This window comes from Phascolarctos cinereus, unplaced genomic scaffold (genome assembly GCF_003287225.1).
Source record: "Phascolarctos cinereus isolate Bilbo 61053 unplaced genomic scaffold, phaCin_HiC Scaffold_726;HRSCAF=1367, whole genome shotgun sequence".
NCBI classification, from domain to species: domain Eukaryota; kingdom Metazoa; phylum Chordata; class Mammalia; order Diprotodontia; family Phascolarctidae; genus Phascolarctos; species Phascolarctos cinereus.
The window spans coordinates 42,410,835-42,431,516 of NW_027556098.1; the positions used below are offsets into that span (position 1 = coordinate 42,410,835).

The 20,682-nt window shown below is 31.9% G+C and overlaps 1 protein-coding gene across 1 annotated transcript in view; it reads right to left on the reverse strand.

Moving 5' to 3' along the window:
* The window catches only part of GRIK1 (glutamate ionotropic receptor kainate type subunit 1), a 130,939-nt gene that overhangs the window by 47,433 nt on the left and 62,824 nt on the right, over positions 1–20,682 (reverse strand). The window contains exons 5-7 of the mRNA XM_020973904.2: positions 15,270–15,323; positions 9,611–9,784; positions 2,215–2,358 (exon numbers count right to left, since the gene is read on the reverse strand). Coding sequence (XP_020829563.1) covers positions 2,215–2,358; positions 9,611–9,784; positions 15,270–15,323 — 372 coding nt within the window. The remainder of the gene's footprint in view (positions 1–2,214; positions 2,359–9,610; positions 9,785–15,269; positions 15,324–20,682) is intronic.

Sequence of the window (20,682 nt, forward strand, 5' to 3'; positions counted from 1 at the left end):
GAAAAGTAAACTATTCCTTGCTCTTCTAGTTTGCTTATGGTATCAGTCTTTATATCTAAATCCTGTACCCATTTTGAATTTATCTTGGTATAGGGTGTAAGATGTTGGTCTGTGCCCAATTTCTGCCATATATTTTTTCCAATTTTTCCAGCAGTTTTTCTTAAATAGTGATTTCTTATCCCAAAAATTAGTCTTCAGATTTATCAAATAGTGGATTAGTATAGTCATTGACTGTTGTATCTTGCATACCTAACCTATTCCACTGATTCACCACTCTATTTCTTAGCTAGTACCAAGTAGTTTTGGTGATTGCTGCTTTATAACACAATTTAAGATCCGGTACAGCGAGGCCACCTTCCTTTGTATTTCTTTTTATTAGTTCGCTTGATATTCTGAACTTTTTGTTCTTCCAGATGAATTTTGTTATTATTTTTTCTAGTTCTATAAAATAATTTTTAGTAGTTTGATTGGTATGGTGTTGAATAAATAAATTAATTTAGGCAGAATTGTCATTTTTATTATATTAGCTCAGCCTACTCATGAGCAACTGATATTTTCCCAGTTATTTAGATCTGACTTTATTTGTGTGAAAAGTGTTTTGTAATTGTGTTCATATAGTTATTGGTTTTGTTTTGGTAGGTAGACTCCCAAATATTTTATAATGTCTACATTAATTTTAAATGGAATTTCTCTTTTTATCTCTTGCTGCTGGGCTTTGTTAGTAATATGTAGAAAATGCTGATGATTTCTGTGGGTTTATTTTATATCCTGCAACTTTGTGAAATTTGTTTATTATTTCAAGTAATTTTTTACCTGATTCTCTAGGATTCTCTAAATATACCATCATATCATCTGCAAAGAGTAATAGCTTTGTTTCTTCTTTGCCTATTCTAATTCCTTAGATTTCTTTTTCTTCTCTAACCTTTCTAGCCCAATATTGAACAACAGTGGTCATAATGGACATCCTTGTTTCACCCCTGATCTTACTGGAAATGCTTCTAGTTTATTCCCATTACATATAATGCTTGCTGATGGTTTTTGATAGCTGCTATCTATCATTTTGAGGAAGACTCCATTTATTCCTATGCTCTCTGGTGTTTTTAATAGGAATGGGTGTTGTATTTTGTCAAATGCTTTTTCTGCATCCATTGAGATAATCATATGATTTCTGTTAGTTTTGCTGTTGATATGGTCAATTATGCTGATAGTTTTCCTAATATTGAAACAGCCCTGCATTCCTGGTATAAATCCTACCTGGTCATAGTGTATCATTCTTGAGATAAGTTGTTGTAATTTTTTTGCTAATATTTTATTTAAAATTTTTGCATCTATATTCATTGAAAAAATTGGTCTATAATTTTCTTCCTATTTTGGCTCTTCCTGGTTTAGGTATCAACATCATATTTGTATCAAAAAAATAATTTGGTAGGATTTTTCTTCACCGATTTTCCCAAATAGTTTATGTAGTATTGGAATTCGTTGTTCTTTAAATGTTTGATAGAATTTGCATGTAAATCCATCTGGCCTTTTTCTTAGGCAGTTCATCAATGGCTTGTTCAATTTCTTTTTCTGAGATTAAGTATTTTATTTCCTCTTCCATTGATCTGGGCAATTGATATTTTTGTAAATATTCATCCATTTCACAAAGATTGTCAAATTTATTGGCATACAGTTTGGCATCCAGGAACAAATTCAGAGGAGCAATTCTAAAACAACTGTCCATTTGGGAGTTTTCATGTGGTCTTTAAGTTCTTTAGACAGAACTTACAGGTTATCTGTGAAAATCATTACAGCTATTATATTATTACAATAGTGCATCCTACTATATGCAATCAACCCATAGGAGTCCCAGGGAATTTGTATGTACAATGCAGGACACAGCATAACTAATATGTTATCCACTACCCACTGACATCCTCTACTTGACTAGACAGGCTTTAAATTAATGACAATGATTACGATCTTTTTGTATCTAAATTAAAACAAGGTAGTGGTAAGGAGGAACAGAGATAAGTCCCACTGGAAAATTATTGAGTGCTTGTTTAAACATGTTTCAATAAATGACCACAACTTAACTTTACTAGACCAACTCATTTCTGTCATTTAAGGGTTTGCCTTTATAGACAACGTATAGATTGACAAAGGAATAGAGTCATTGAATTTATGCAGTACAAAGTGAAGGGCTGAATAAAGGTATAAGGCAGCAAGAATTACCTCTTTGATCAAATTAATAAATCTGTGTCCAAAGCGCCATGGTTTATGTCGGTGACACTGCAGGGAGCTGATTGTCATCTGAGAAGCTTGGTGAGAGGCAATAGCCACGGCGTACACAGCATCATACATCAAAGCTGCTTCAGTCTGCAGGGAGAAAACACATGCTTTCATTTCCATATTTACTTATCTTTGCTCTCTTTATTTCTTCACTCTTTTGCTTTTTGAAGGCTTTTATAACTTTGTTCTTGTAATACTTATTTCTCCTAGTGTTTTTTTTTGAGAGGAATGACTGTTTTTAATTGTTTTTTTAATCTCCAATCACAGTCCACAATCCAGTACTTCAGTAAGTATGCTTGTTGACTGACTCATTCCATAATCTTACTCTGATATCACAACACAGTGGTAGGGGGGACAATGGGTTCCTAAAGGCTATTCTAAAAGAGCAGAAGTTCTGGCAAGTTACAGAAAGCTATCACGTACTGAACAAGTCTGCTATTTGAGGACTAGCCTAGGAAAATACAGTATGTAAAATATCATTGTCAGTAGGTTGGCCAATAGGTAATGAGTTCCTTGACTATGGAAACCCATGAAACAAAGAAAAATGAAAGCATAGCCTTCAAATCTGTGATTTTCTGTGTCCTTTGTGATGTCAGAAAACAGTACAAGAGCACAAAGAATCACGTGGGCTAGGTCATCTATTAAAATTATAAGTATTCCTAAATATGAAACCTCTATGCTTTGACTGGTCAATTGTTCTACTACCTGACAAACTGGACTATATCAATATTGATATTCTCATGATAAAAGATGTTGTCATTAAATGGAAGGAAGACTTGCAGTTTCTCTCTAGAGACAAATAAGTAGCTGATTTGCTGTAATAGTTGGCTCAAAGGTAATAAGAAACATTATTCATGGGAAACTTGATTACTTCATTTTATAGTGCTAATAAATAGCTTAAGCAAAAAGCATATTGTTGCAGCTTTTGTACCAGCATCTATTGTAGAGGATAAAGATGATCCTCTCACAATATATTTTGATAGTTAGTTATTTCAAAATCAAGATAGATAACAGGGGAAGAGTAATCGATCAGCAATAATTTATTATGTACCAAAGTATAAACTAGACACTGCTAGGCATTGGTGTTATAAGGACAAATATGAAACAGCCTATAACTACAGAGAACTTAATTTTTGACTTTCCACATAGCAAAAAAAAAAGTTTGAATATTGAATTCCAGTTTAAGGGATCTGCATAATCTTAAAAGTATTTGCAGATCACTTAAAAGACATGTCAATCACTTGAAGCAACTATTTTAAAATGAATGTTAAAATTGTCTTTGCATGTAATTGGAAAAAATAAAATATTATTCAAAATTTATAAAAAAGAAGCTCATTGAGATAAAGGAGGTGCAGGATTATCTCCTTGGGATCTCTATTCAAGGGGAGTATCAAGAACATAGCTTCTGTCCATACCATGTGCAATCAGTTCAAGCAGCATCACTACCAGAGTCTTGGATAAATGAAATTACACACACACACACACACACACACACACACACATTATCTATCCACCTCATCCTCTGTCCTCTTTTTCCTTTTGGCTTCAATCCTTCCCAACATTAGGGCCTTTTGAATGCAATGACAAATTTTTTAACAATCTTTTTTTTAAATGAAATTCTGAATTCTTAATTTTCTCTCTTCTCTTTCCATTCCCTAAGATTTTGAGCAATTTTATATAGATCACATATATGCAATCATGTAAAACATATTTCCATATTGGCCATGTTGTGAAAGAAGAAACAGAACAAAATGAGAAAAAAAAACCATGACAAAAATAAAGTGTAAATAGTATGCTTCACTTTGCATTCAGACTCCATCAGTTCTTTCTCTGGATGTGGATATGAGTACATAGTAGTATAGTACTTTTTTTCACATGGTAGTCGTTTTTTTCTCTGTCTTTGATGTCTTTCCAGTATTGGCCTAGTAGCAGTATATAGCTGGGCAAAAGAGTATGTGCAATTGAGTGACTTTTTAAGACAATTCAAAATTGCTTTCTATAATGTCTAGACCAATTCACAGCTGTTTCCCCTCAGTCCCTCTAAAAATTGTCATTTTCTTTTTTTGTTATTTTTGTAAATTACAGGTTTGAGGTAGAATTTCAGAGTTGATTTGTCTTTTTTCTAATAACTTGTGATTTTGATAATTTTTTTATCAGTTTACCAATAGATTGGATTTCTTCCCTTGAAAACTTCCTGTTCATATCCCTTGACTATCTATTGAGAAATGGATATCATTCTTATAAATTTGAATCAGTGCTTTACATATCTTAGACATGAAGCCTTTATCAGAAAAACTTGCTGCAAAGATTTTTTTCCCGCTTACTTGTTTTCCTTCTAATTCTAAGTTCACTGGTTTTGTTTTTGCAAAAACTTTTGCATTTTACAAAAATTGTTAATTTTATCTTCTGTGATCATCCCTGACTCTCTTTGGTCATGAACCCATAGCCTGTAGATTTGAAAGGTGATTTATTCCTTGCCCTTCTAAGTTGCTTATGGTATCATTTTCTAAGTATAAATTATATATTTAACTTAGATGGCTGGAAATGTTGGTGTATGCCTAAAGTTTATCAGACTAATTTCCAGTTTTCCAAAAAAAATTTGTTGAATAGTAGAATATTTGGTTTTATTGAACATTAGAGGATACCATGTCCTTTTTAATGTCATGTATATAATCTGCTACTTTCTGACTCCTCTATTTTTTAATTGGTGCCAAATAGTTTTGTTGATTACTACTTTGTAATACAGTTTGAGATCTGGAACTGCTAGGCTTCTTTATTTTCCCCTTGTTTTTTCATTAGTTCTCTTGACGTTCCTGATCTTTTAATCAGCCCGATAAATTACATTTTTATTTTTCTAACTCTATGTAATCATACTTTGTTAGTTTTATTAATATGGCATTCAATAAGTAATATAATTTAGGTAATATTGCAATTATTTAGATCTGTCTACCCAATGATTTGAAATTGCATTCATTTAGTTCTCAGGGATGTCTTGGTATTATCAAATTATTTTGAATGGATTTTCTCCATCTCTTCTTGCTGAGTTTTGTTGGTAATGGATAGAAATGCTGATATTTACTAATCCCTTATATTTGGTATGCACCAGAAGAAAGCTATGAAAAAATGGATCATTATACATTTTATGAATATTACTCTTATCTGGAATGGGCAAAGAAAAGCTTTAAATGTGAATTAATTTTATATTCTGCAATTTTGCTGAAGTTTTTGTTTGGGTTTATTATGAATTGACTCTTTAAGAGTTCTCTAAATACAACATAATATCATCTGCTTAAAGTCAGTACAGTAGTTTAGTTTCCTCTTGGCTTATGTTTATTCCTGTTTCTTGTTTTATTCCTATAGGTGCCATTTCTAGTTCCATGTTAAGTGGTGGTGACTACGGACATCCATGATTTAGCACTGATCTGTTTGGAAAGGTCTCTAACCTTCCTTTATTACATAAAATGTTTGCTCTTGGTTTTAGACAAATTCTACTTACCTGTGTTTTCTAATTTTTATTAACATAGATAAATATTGGATTTTATACAAAACCCTTTTTTGCATCTATTGATCTCAACATGTAGGATTTAAAATTATCTTTAATTTTTTAATGTGACCTATTTTGTTTGTTTAGAGTATAAATCTAAGTTATACTACATAATTTTAAAAATATGTCATGGTCTATTTGATAAGATTTTATTTAAGTTATTGTAATCAAAGTTCATTAAAGATGTTAGTTTAAAGTTTTCTTTCTTACTGATTTAGGATCAAGACCATATAAGTATCAATGAAAGACTTTAGAAGGAAGCATTCTGGGAAGATGGCAGAATATGACAAACAAGATAAAATATTGCCTCAAAATGAACTTTTAGCTGCAGAAATAACTAAAAATTGGGTTAAAGCAGTTGTCCTCCTAAGACAACTTGGGAGGACCTCAGGAAAGACCCAACCTCCAGGGGTGAAGGTTTGGCCCAACTGAAGTACAAAGATTGAAAGATTAAAGATTGAAAAACCTTCTTCTGTTGCCAGACACTAGGCCCAGGTGTGCTGATCAGACACAGTACCAAGCTGCAGCTGTAGGCAAGGAGAAGCAATCTCCTACCCAGTGAGTGTAGTAGCAGAGCGGTGGAGACCCTGCTGACTGTGGGGACTTACAGGAGAACAGAGTCTCTGGTTTTGGTTCCAGGGCACAGTAGAGAACTGAAGTTTGCAGCCAAGGTAGAGACCTCAGGGAGCAAGAGCATTTGCAGTGACAGAATGGCTGGGGCCCTTACCTGTAGCTCAGCCTGATTCATCATCTCCCACACCTCAGAACTAGAATCTAACAATAATAATAAGTTGCTAAAAAATTAATGAGTAAGCAAAAGAGAAAGAACCCTGACCATAGATAGCTAATATGGGGATAGAGAAGATCTGGATTCATGCCCAGAAGAAGATAGTGAAGTTAAAAAAGATGCTCCTAAGAAAAATGTCAAATGGTCACAAGCCCAAAAAACAGTTCTTGTAAGAGCTTAAAAAGGACTTTTAAAATCAATTTTTGAAAGCTGAGGGAAAAAATAGGGAAAAAAATAAGAGCAACCCAAGAAAATCAAGAAAATTATGAAAAGAAAGTCAACCAATTAGAAAAAGATCCAAAAATTTAAGGAAGAAAATAACCCCTTAAAAACTAGAAATGGGCAAGGGGAAGCTAATGATGTTATAAAACACCAACAAATAATAAAACAAAATCAAAAGAATGAAAAAAAAGAAGAGGATGTGAAACAACTCATTAGAAAAGCAACTGACCTGGAGAACAGATTGAGAAGCAACAATATAAGAATTGTTGGACTGCCTGAAAGTTATTTAAAAAAAAAAAGAATCTAGATATGATATTGCAAGCAATCATTAAGGAAAATTGCCCCAAAGTTCCAGAGTGAGAGGGTAAAATGAAAACAGAAAAAATTCATAAATCACCACCTGAAAGAGATACCAAGATGAAAAACTCATAGGAACATCATAGCCAAGCTTTGAAACTCCCAGGATAAGGAAAAATACTACAAGCAACAAGAAACAAAAAGCAATTTAAATATTGTGGAGCTACAGTCAGAATAACACAAGATCTAGCAGCTTCTATATTAAAACACCAAAAAGTTTGGAACGTTATACTCCAAAGAGCAAAGGAGCTGGGTTTGCAACCAAGAATAACTTACTCAGCAGAGCTGAGTATAATTATGAGTTAAAAAAAAATAGACATTTAATGAATTGAAAGACTTTCAGGTATTTGTGACAAAAAGACCAGAACTCAATGGAAAATTTGACGTAAGATCTAGGAGAAACATAATGTAAGCATTAAAGACCAATTATAAATAACTCAATAAGGTCAAACTGTTTACTTGTATTAAAAAATGTTACCTGTACTCTTTAAAATGGTATCATTTAGGTAGTTTGAAAGAGCATACACAGATAGAAGGCTTGGGGTTGAGCTGAGTATGATGGGATAATTCTTTAAAAATAACATTGGATAGAGAGAAGTAAAATGAAGCAATTATCTCATATAAATGAGGTGTAAATGGAAGAATTGTTACAAGGGAAGCAGGTGAAGGTGGAAGGCTGGTAGTGCTGGAACCTTATTTTCATTAGAACTGGGTTAAAGAGGGAATAACATATACATCTAGAAGGGTTTAAAAGGTCTTCTAAATTTGGAGGGCAAGGGGATAGGATAAGTGAGGATCTTTTAGAAGGGATGTAGATCAAGAAGTAGGAGGGTGCGGGAGAAGATAAGGGAGAGATTCTTAGAGGGGTGAGTAGATTAAGGAATAGGAGGGTAAGGGAAGAGGATAAGGAAGGGCTTCTTTTCAAAGGTGCAAATTAGGGAGGTAATGGTTAGAAGTAAAACAGACTGTGAGGAGGAACAGGGTAAAAAGAGAAGATGAGAAGGATAACAGAGAGGAAAAATAGGTTGGGGGAAAATACACAACTAGTAATTATAACTTTGAATGTGAATGGGATGAACTTACCCATAAAATGGTAATGGATAACATAATGGATTAAAAAACAGAATCTGACAATATGTTGCTTACAAGAAACACATTTAAAAATGAAAGCTATACACAGAGTTAAACTTAAGGGCTGGAATGGAATTTATTATGCGTCAGCTTAGATTAAAAAAAGATCAGGAGTAGCAATCATGATCTGAAAGTTAATGCCAAAATACATTTAATTAAAAGAGATAAACAGGGAAATGACATTATGATAAAAAGGTACCATAGAAAATGAAGCAATATCAATACTAAACCTAAATGTATCTAAATTTTTAAAGGAAAAATTAAATTAAGTACAGGTGGAAAGATAAAGTAATACTATTAGAGTATAACCTTTATATAAAGTATAACTTTAACCTTCCCCTCTCAGAAATAGATAAATCTAACTAAAAAACAAATAAGAAAGAAACCAAAGAGATAAATAGAATCTTAAATAAGCTAGATATGATAGCTATCTGGAGAGAAATGAATGGGAATAGAAAGGAATATATCTTTTTCTCAGATGAATGTGGTACCTTTACAAAAATAGAACATATATTAGGCCATAAAAATTCTATAGTTAAATACATAAAAAGGAAATATTAAATGCATACTTTTTAGACTACAGTGTGCCAAAATTATATTGAATAAGGACCATATAAACTTGTTTCCATCTGTAAAAAAAAAATTAGTCTAACCAACCTGATCTTAAAGAATGAGTAGGTTAAAGAAAAAATTGTAGAAACAATCAATAATTTTATCAAAGAGAATAACAATAATGAGACAACATATCACAACCTATGGTATGCAGCATTTCTCCCATTATTTAAATCAGTCTTTTTGTGAAGTTTTTTTATTCTTATAGGTATGAAAATAATTTGTAAAAAGACTATCTAATCTATAAATGACTGTGTCTATAGATACAAAGATTCATTAGTATCCCTACATGTTCCATGTTATTAATTACAAAGCAAAGGAAGGGAAACTCTATTAATAGCTGTTATCTGAAGATTGTTCTTTTTAACTTTCTTTTAAATGTGTCTTTGCTTTGATTCTTACTTCATCTTCACTTGAGCAACACACTCTCACTCTTGTAGTAGCAACAGAAAGTTAAACAGAGAAATTTTAGCTTGATACAAATAATGATCCTTAAAACTTTAAAAGGTACTAGATTACCTTTTTTATTTTATAACAAATGTGGGAAAATTCTTTCTCCCAGATGTTTTAAGAAATAATAGGGAATTTGTGAATCATCCCCTTTTACAAAAAAGAAAACCTCTGAATAAATCTCTTTTTGAAAAATGGTCTTCGAAGAATCTTTAAAAGTCAACAATGGTACTTACTGTCATTATGCCATTAAGTAGACCCATCTCTGACTTGGGTAGAGCTTGCAGTCTTTCCATTGACCATTTTTCAATAATGGATGAAACTCGAGGATTATCGATATTAAGTAGCCGAAATCCAGTCATATTTACTCCACTGTATCTGTAGATTTCCAGGTCTAGTGCAAAGAAATCCTGTTGACAGAACAGATGACTTAGCACATGCAATGAGGAGATTCTAATTAAATAGTAATGATTTTTTTTTATCTATTTGATTTTTTTTTTGGTAAAGGTAAATTTCCTATCCTCATTCTCATTATGCTTTGACAAACTCCAAAGAAATAGGCAGTTTTGATTTTTTTTCTGATACTGTTACAATTATGACAGACAAACATGGGGAATTTATCAATATCCAATATGCTCTGCAGACTGCAGAAAATAAATTCCAACATTTTTGTAACATAATTTTGTATTATAATTTTATAATATAAGTCAGTACAACTTTATAAAATTTATTGCTTTTAGACTCCATTCATAGAATATTAGAATAGAGTGCCAATCTTGTTGTTATTATGTTATGTTGTTTCAGCCCAGTGCTCTTTATACTGTACCACCTAGCTGCCTTGGAATGTCCATGGAGATCATCTATTCCAACTTCCTCATTTTAGAGAGAAGTACACAGAAGCCAGAAATATAAAGTAATTTTTCCAAGGTCATTCAACTGGAGATAGTAGCATAGAAAAAACTAGAACCCAAGTCTCCAGACTTAGAATGCAGTCCTCCTTGTACAACATGTTGCTTTGTTAAGAAAACTGTAGGATGTACTAAGCATGTAAATGATTGAAAAATAGATAGTCCATAACTGATCATCAGAACACATGAAAGTGTGGATGTTGTAACTATAACATAAAATTAATTTATGAAAAAGAACCTTTGCCTGTATGCCCAGGATGAAGGTTTTTGCAGAGAATAAAAGCATATGGTTATATAAGCATACACACTATCACAATAGCTTTACTTTCCTCTGAAGCAGCTTGAAGAGAAAACATATTCTACATATACTTCACTTTATGAAAATAATAGGTTAGTATAAACTGTAGGTTTTTTGTAAATTGAGTAATTTTATAGTGTTAATTTTATTTATGACAATTATAATAGCTTATATTTATATATAATTTGTTACAGGGTACTATATGTACATATATATATATGTATGTATATATATACACATTATATATAACTTTTTAAGATCATTGGTTGCTAGTTTTTGAAGCAAGTTTAGAGATCATCTAGCCCAATCACATTTTTCAGATGAGGAAACTAAATGTCTTGGATGAATAGTTATGTTTATACAACTCTTAAAATGTTTATACAACTCTTAAAAAGCAGGACTGAGAGTTGAATTTAAGTCCTCTAACTTCAAATCCAATCTCTACCTCCTACTCCCCTTCAGCTGCTCATCACATAGAGCTCCAAGCCTGGAGTCAAAAAGACTCATCCTCATGACTTCATATCTGGCCTCAGACATGTTCTAGATGTATTACCCTGGGCAAGTCACTTAACCCTGTTTGTTTCAGATTCTTCATCTGTAAAATGAGCTGGAGAAGGAAATGGCAAACCACTCCAGTACATTTGCCAAGAAAACCCCAAATAGGGTCACGAAGAGTCTAAGTGACTGTCATATCATACTACTCATTCATGTTTAGCTTATAATCTTTGTTCCAAATAATATGTACTTCCATATTCACTAATCATGCTCATTAGTATAATTTAGTAAAATTGAGCTCCTCATAACTTTTATAGCCATAAATAAGGATTTTTGCACTATTGAGATCCCATAAATAGTTATGTGGCCTTTAAAAATATAATAACTGTGATGTCTTCTACTTAGCATCTAAAGATCCCTAAATAATCAAATGCCCAAGTTTTGTTATTGTTGTTATTTGTCATTGTTGTTGCTGTATCTTGTTCTTATCTATTTTCATGATGTTCAGATAAATGGTCCAGGGAAAAATTGCTATCCTATTATTATTATTTTATTTTTAATATTCTTTGAACATCTACACAGACTAAAATTACTTCTTCACATAATTTGAAAAAAAAAACTATTGGGATATAGTCTTCTGGAGGTTCAGAGAAGGCCTTTAAAAAAAACTCAAGTGACATAGTGACATGTACCTCATCCTGTTCTTACATAGTTTCAATTTCTTCCACTAGGTTTCAATGGTATTAATTTATAAAGGATAATGCATTTGTGGTATATAGTTCTTTCTACTTGATTCTAGATATTTGGTAGCTGCTAAAGATTTATAAGGAGCAGTGATGTGTTGCAGATTGCACTGTATAATCTTCATCACTCAATAAGTCCAACCTCCTTAAGGTGAAACCTTCCTATAATTTCTGGTGACAATGATTTGAGTACTGCGTAGTTTCTACAAACAATTATGCATCACTCTGTCATGCATTTAATGTTTTTTGGATGTCGTATTGTTGGTTGAGTTCATGCAGATGTTACCTATAGAAGGTCTTTTAACTCTGGATCCCAGCTCTTTTATAGGCTCTATCTGGAGGTATAATATTCTCAGTTGTATCTGACTTAACCTGCTTGGTGAAATGATATCTGCTTGTTCCAAAAGCATTTCTTTCAGTTTTTAACCTGCTTATCATGCATTGAGAACATATGCCAACCTACCTCAGTTTTTGTCACTGTGCCAGTCACGTGATGAATAGAGCATAGGACATGCAGTCAAAATTAAGTCAATTAATATCATACCCCAGACACTTCCAATGAGCAAATCACTTAACCTTTATCATTATCATCTGGAAAATGAGGATACTAACAATACCTACCTCATGAGATTGTTGTGAAGATTAAATCAGTTAACAAATGCAAAGTGCTTTGCAAACTTTAAAGAGCTATATAAATGCTAACTATCACTATTATCATTATTTTTTATTATTGTCTTGGGGTGATAAATCCTGAATTGCACTAATATTGTAGAGTTTTGGTTAAGATACTTTACAAATTCACTGTTGTCCAATTTACCGTTCAGTATTACTTTCACTCATTGATTCAATTTGACTTCTGAATTTAAGCTCGAAGTCTTCAATCTGCCTTAATATTTGTCAAGTATCAATGATGTTTTAAAATCAGTAGAGAAAGATGGAATAATTTAATGTAGACTTTTTGTAAAGCCATATGAATCACATCTAAATGTGCTTAATAATATTTTGGTGTGATCTTTAACTTGGAAACTATATTCAGTTTGATTTAGGAGATAAAAAAATGGGTTTGAGAAGAAGCAGAATCATAGAATTATATGATTAATTCCAGGTGGACTTCAAATACTGTAGCATCTTCACTCTATTGGTTGTATTTTACATATTTACAGTAAGGGGCCAGTCCATGAGGGCAGAACTAAGTAAAAAACTTTCTGATAATCAATTAACACAATATAAATATTGTGTTCTCAATGATATTATGGATTTGTGTTGTTTTGTGGTGGTTTGGCATCTATTAGTTTGTAATGGGTATCAGATTTCTGATGTAAAATTCTAGTCACTTGATTGTGTCCTTGTGAGTATCTGATAGATCCTTAATTTTTTCAAACTAAAATTTGCAGGCATATAACCTATTGCTTAATTGTATAATCTTCATCAATTAAATGTCTGTTGACAATGAGCTTGTAGGTCCAGTGACTTCTTCATATCTCCTTTCTCTGCCACAGCTCCTCAAAGGTGTATTAAAAATAGTAGGCTTTGCTCTACCTTCTTGAGTCCTGACTCTGAGACAGCTAATTCCTTTCATAGAAATTCCTTAAGAAGTGATGCAGTTTCACATTTTAAAAAAGTTATAAATCTCTCTGTTTCTATAAACAAATCTTATTGACTTGTCATTTGTTTGACTTTCTTGTTAGCATACTGTTGAAGTCACCCACTGTGTGTTTTTAGCTGTTGTATAACATGTTTGCATAGACCACATGCAGAAATAGGACATTTTCTGTTCAATTTGAAAAGTCCAGTGTTGTATACTTGTGTTAGCCTTTACTTTTGCTTTATGAAGTGAGCTATGCTCTTTCCAAAATTATCTGCATAAACTTTAAGCCTGCTTGTTGTGTGTGCTGACACTTTGGGAAATGCTAATTATTCTGTAGCTCCTTTGAAGTGATGATTTTATTTGGATACCTTCTATATTTTTTGTAATTAATTTTACCATGCCAAAAGTACATGTTAAGTCTGGCATTGCTTAAATGTTAATTGCTCTAAATGTTTCCACTAAACTTTGACTTCAGGATTCTACTTGATCTCTAAACTCAGTTTTCCCCCTAATAGCTTTATTCTTGATGTGCCAAGTTATTTGTATTGCTTTCAACCATTAGCTCAATTTGACCTCTGGATTTAAGCTCCAAGATTTCAGTATCTGTTTTTCATGGTGCACATTAATTCTATCAAGTCCAGATTACATGTTGATATTACTGGAGAAAATTTCCATGAGATGAAATACTTGTAATGTCCTTTTATGTGTAACCATATACTTTGATGCTATCTATGTATATTAAATGATTAATAAGATGCTTTGGTCTAACTCTTTAACTGGAAAGTTTTATGTAGTGATAATGGAGTTAATATCAGGAAGAACCATGTCAATATCATCATCATTATTATTATCTTGATCTAGGACTGATTTTATCTTTATTGAGAACTACTAGTGTGAGAACTCTCTCTTATAACGTAGATTAGTATCAGTCCTGGCAGTGAGAAATTACATAATTTGGTCATGGTCACACAGCTAGTATATGTCAGAAGGAAGACTTGAATCCAGATGGTCTGGACTTAAATACCTGTCCTCTCTTCACTATGTCTCATTTCATTCCTAAGTAGGTAGAAAAATGAATACAGAGATAATTGTCTTAATATACACATGAAAGCAACTTTTAAAATATTTTAAAAAACAAAAACAAAACTATAGTCTATTCTGAAACAGGTGTGCATTTTCAAATCTGCATTAGTTATAGTCATATGCCTTATTGGGAGAACATTCTTTGCTTTATGAAGGGGGAGGATTGATTAAATGAACTATCAAGAATATAATGGCAACTTAATTTCTATTAAATTGAATGTCTAAAATCATGCTGCTTACAAAATTTAGCTTATATGTTACGGGAGGCACATATATATATATATATATATATATATATATATATATATATACACACACACGTGTATGTGTGTATTAACACACATATAATATGCATTTAATTATATATTAACTATATTTTTCCTAATGAGGCAAAATTTTTGAAGGACAAAGTATCATCCAGTCTGAGGAGCTTCTAATTAACCTATGGCTACTCCATTATCAACTGACTACAAGCTATAAAACAGCATTAGAGCAATGCAAAGACATATTGGTTCATGTTCAAGTTTACAATGCTTATACTTTCACAGTTTCCTTTAATATAATTTTCATTTTAATCCCTTTCCAAGTCATACACAATATTAGTTTTAACAAATATTGTTCATCACTACAGAATTTAGAAGATCTGAAAGAAATAAAAGCAAGTATTCTTTTTCAGTTCCCTGCCCTTAATAATAGGGTGACACTAAATTTACACAGAAGTTACCCTCCAGATCTTTCTCTTATATTATGAAATACTTAATTTTCCTGAGACATTCTTACCAGTGTTGTGAAAAAGTAGTGATAATATTCAGTCATCATACCCATAAAAAGAATCTGTAAAACACAAAATAATGTCAACAAATTATTGAATGTGCTTGGAACTTTGTATGTCAGTTTTACTTCAATTTCAATCATGAAAATTGGCAGCCGTGAAGGAATATTGAAAGGGAGGCTGTTCCTCAGGGCAACCTCTTAGGAGAAATTTTCTCTGGTGATATTTTCACTGGTGGGATTTGTCCACTGAGAATTACACCAGAGACCTGACTCATCCTTTGATCCCACCTTTTCTGATCCGAGGTTGGGGAAGTTGCAACTTTGGTTGTTTAATTTTAATGTAAGGTACTGTTGGTGATTAGAGCAATTGTTGGCAATAATTGGCAGCTGAAAACCCAGAAAGTCACCCTAAGGGACACATTTTTTTCTTCCAAGGAAGACTCTCAGCTCAAGCTAAGGAGTGTTCTGAAGGCATGCATTGATGGTATCCTCTTGCAGAAGTCCTTAATAAGTCTGGAAACAAAGATACTTCCCATTCAAAGGGGTTGGGGAAGACCAGTCCTTTTATTTTGTGAAGGAACTTCCTCTAAAGAAATTCTAAGTACAAACTGGGATGCAGAGAGCCAAGGTAAGCCCCTTATTAGGGGCCTGGAGTCCTGTAAGCAAATTTTCCTTAAGGGATATGGGTGGGACTGGTAGGTGGTTCTAGCTCTGATGAAGGGACCAGATCAGATGAAGGAACTAGCTAAGCCAGCAGATACCCCTCAGGGAAGTTCTGCTTCCATTCCAGGAAGGTGAAGGTGTAACAAAAGAAAGAGTTCACTAATATTTACAAAATTAGTCTAAGAAATCGATAGGTTCCAAATTTGATCCAGCAAAGGGACTTTCATTTTTAAACTGTGCACGCTAATTTTTATTACATGAATTAGGAACTTTTAAAAATGTGGTTCTGTGTGATTTTTCAAGCATGTGCTTTAGCAGAGAGACTGGAAGGGTGGAGTTTTAAAAACAACTCTTCCAGCTAGCAGGGACTTAACCCTCATAAATCTCTAGTGAGGAATGAGGAGGAAGACTTTGCCAGTAAATGATTTTCTGTGTCTGTCTTGTCATTTTACTTATGTTTCTAAGTCAAACTGGCTTTTTCCTGGGGCCTTATTAGCCAAAGGAGGAAGAATAAAAACTTTTTCTTGAGAAAAAAGTCTTTCTCCACCTTTCAACTCTGGCGAGGTCGGAAGGCAGACTAGAGACACAGATAAGAGGGAATCTTTGTCCACTAGTCTGCAGAAATTTATGGCATCATAAACTAATTAAAGACAATTTGTGCCTGAAATGTAATTTCTCTAATGTGAATTTTCAAAATGCAGTTTGTATGTTTTTATAAATGCTGAAATGTTTTAGTGAGTTTTGGGATAACACTAAACTTAAGAATAAAACTCTGGATGTTACATGGAAACAACACTTAGATCTTTTATCACTCTATTCCCAGAAAGTGAGAGATTTGCTGATTTAGTGCAAGGTAGAAAGCAATTTTACTGATAAGAGAAAAGGGAACCAAAACTAGTTTGAAAATAGTATCAGTGAAATACCAAAGTGAAAAAAAAACAGATTTGCAGTTTAAATTTATCTGGTGCTTAAGAACTGCCTTTTTAAACTTTTTCCTGCTTCACAAAATGAGAAATGCTTGTGCACATAATTAGATACTTGGGAGTTTTACAAATTAAAATTAAGTAAAAATCAGTTGAGAAAGAAAATTTAAAATTGGTATTTATTTTGAAATCAGAAATTTGGCTGTAAACTATATTAGATTCCCCAATTCAAGTATGGATCTTAATTGGAGCAGATTTAGAATAACTTGTCAAAGAGAAGATGAGGCCTCTGCCCATTTTATAATAGAGTTTTTATAACAGAAGCATGAAGCAGGATTTGGAGTTAGATACAGTCAATCATGATCTCAGACAAAGTTAAAGCTAAAATTGATTTAATTAAAAGAGATAAACATGGAAACTACATTGTGATAAAAGGTACCATAGATAATGAAGTAATACAATACCAAACTTTATGCACCAAGTGCTATAGCATCCAAATTTTTAAAGGAAAAGTTAAATGAATTACAGGTGGAAATAGATAACAAAATAGTGGGAGACTTTAATCTTCCTATCTCAGAACTAGATAAATCTAACCAAAAAATAAATAAGAAGTCAAGGAGCTGAATCAAATCTTATGATAGATATCTGGAGAGAACTGAATGAAATAGAAAAGAATATACCTTTTTCTTAGCAGTATATGGTACCTGAAATCTTTATAGTTAAATACAGAAATATTAAATGCATCCTTTTTCAGATTACAATGCAGTAAAAATTAATAAAGGATAATGCAAACAGATTAAAATTTAATTTGAGAATCTTAAAGAATTAGTGAGTTAAAGAACAAGTCATAGAAACAATAAATGATTTTATTAAAGAGAATGACAATAATGAGACAATATACCAAAACCTATGGGATGCAGCAAAAGCAGTAGAGAAAAATTTATATCTCTAAGCGCTTATATCAATAAAATAAGAAAGAAGAGGCCAATGAATTGGGTATGCAATTCAAAAAAGCTAGAAAAAGAACAACTTGGAAATATAAAATTAAAGGTGAGATTTATAAAATTGAATATAAGAAAACCATTGAATTAAAAAAAAAACAAGATGTGGCTTTATTTAAAATAAAAATAAAATAGATAAAACATTGGTTAATATGACTTTTTTTAAAAGAGAAGAAAACCAAATCACTAGCATCAAAAATGAAACGGGTGAATATACCTCTAATGAAGATGAAATAAAAGCAATTAATAGGAGTTATTTTGCACAATTTTATATGCCAATAAATTCAATAACTTAAGTGAAATGGCAGAAAACTTACAAAAATATAAATTGCCTAGATTAACAAAAGAGGAAATAAAATACCAAAATATACATATTTTAGAAAAAAGAAATTGAACAGGCCATAAAGGAACTTCCTAAGAAAAAACATCAGGATCAGATAGATTTACAAGTGAATTCTACCAAACATTTAAAGATCAGCTAATTCTAATACTAAATAAATTGTTTGGAATAATAGGTGAAGAAGGAGTCTTACCAAACTCCTTTTATGAAACAAATATGGTGCTGGTATCTAAACCAGGAAGAGCAAAAACACAGGAAAAAAATTATAGACCAATTTCACTAATGAATTTGGATGCAAAAACTTAAATAAAATGCTAGCTAGAAGACTACAATAATATATCACAAAGATTATACATTCTGAACAATTGAGATTTACACCAGGAATTCAGGGGTTGTTTAACATAAGGAAAACTATTAACATAATTGATTATGTCAATAACAAAAGTAGCAAAATCATATGATTATATCAATACATGCAGACAAAAAGCTTTTGACAAAATACAAGTCATTCTTATTAAAAATACTTGAAAGCATAAGTATAAATGGATTTTTCCTTAAAATGGTAAGAATTTGCTACCAAAAACCATTTGTAATCATTATTTGTAACAAGGATAAGCTAGATTTCCCAATAAGATCAGGACTGAAAAAAAGGATGCTCATTATCACCATCATTCAATATTGTATTAGAAATGCCAGCAATAGCAATAAGAGAAGAAAAAGAAATTGAAGGAAACAGAATGGGAAATGAAGTAATAAAACTATGTCTTTTTAAAGACAATATGATGGTATAGTTGAAAAATCCTACAGATTAAACTAAAAAGCTGGGTGAAACAATCAATAATTTTAGCAAAGTAGCCAGATATAAAGTAAATCCACAAAATCAACATTTTTATATATTACCAATAAAACCTTACAAGAAGAAATAGTAAAAGATACCCTATTTAAAATAATTGTAGACAAAATAAAATACCTGGAAGTATACCTGCTGAGACAAACTCAGAAACTAAATGAACATAATTATAAAACATTTTTGTATGCATGAAGTCAGATTAAAATAATTGGGGAGATATTAATTGTTCATGCATGGGCAGAGCCAATACAGTGAAAATATTAATTCTATCTAAACTTACATACTTATTCCATGCCACCCCATTTAAATTACCCCAAAAATTATTTTATTCAGCTAGAAAAAACAGTATGGCTGGAACTAGGTATAGAACAACATTCTACACTGTATTCTAAGACAAGGTCAAAATATGTACATGATTTAGACATAAAGGGTGAAACCATAAACAATTAGGTGTGCATAGAATAATTTACCTGTGAGATCTCTGGATAAGGAAAGAATTTATAATCAAACAAGAGATAGAGAGGACTACAAGATGTAAAATGGATAATTTTGATTATATAAAATTAAAAGTTTTTGCAAAAACAAAACCAATGCAATCAAAATTGGAAGGAAAGCAGAAACCTAGGGAAAATGTTTATAGCAAGTGTCTCTCATAAATGTTTCATTTCAATTTATCCAACCATTCTGAAGAGCAATTTGGAATTATGTCCAAAGGTCTATAAAATTGTGTATACCCTTTGATCCAGCAATACCACCGCTAGGTCTGTATCCCAAAGACATTTAAAAAAAAAAGGCAAAGGACTCATTTGTACAAAAATATTTATAGTGGCTCTTTTTGTGGTGACTAAGAACTGGAAATTGAAGGAATGCCCATCAGTCGAGGAATGGCTAAACAAGCTGTGGTATATGATTGTAATGAAATATTATTGTGTTATATGAATGATAAGCAGGATGATTTCAGAAAAACCTGGAAAGACTTGCAAAGTGAAATGAACAGAACCAGGAGAACATTATACACAGTAACAGCAATACTATCAGTAAAGAACTGTGAATGATTTATCTATTCTCAGTAATACAAGGATCCAAGATAATCCCAAAGGACTAATGATAAAGCATATTATCTGCCTCCAGAGAAAGAAGTGGTATTGTTTGAATACAGACTGAAGCATGCTATTTTTCACTTTCTTTCTTTCATTCTTTTTCTTTTCTTCTAGTTTTCTTGTACAAAATGACTAATATGGAAATGTTTTGTATGATTGCATATGTATAACCTATATCTGATTGCTTAGTGTCTCAGGGAGGAAGGGAGGAAGGGAAGGATCTAATTTGGAACTCAAAACTTTAAATAAAAATGTTTTAAATTGATTTAATGTGTAATTGGTGGGAATAAATATGAGAAATATAACAATAATTTACAAAAAAAGTCTCATTTCTCAGGTGTATAGACAACTGTCAAATTTATAAGAATGTAATCATTCCCCATTTGATAAATAATTAAATAATATGAATAGGCAGTTTTCATTATAAACACTCCTTGACAAGTGGGAGGATTTACAAATTTATAGTATAAAAGTGATTTATGTGATGATTTATGATTATGAAAATTATGAAGTTATACCTGGAACAGTATATATTGAAGTTA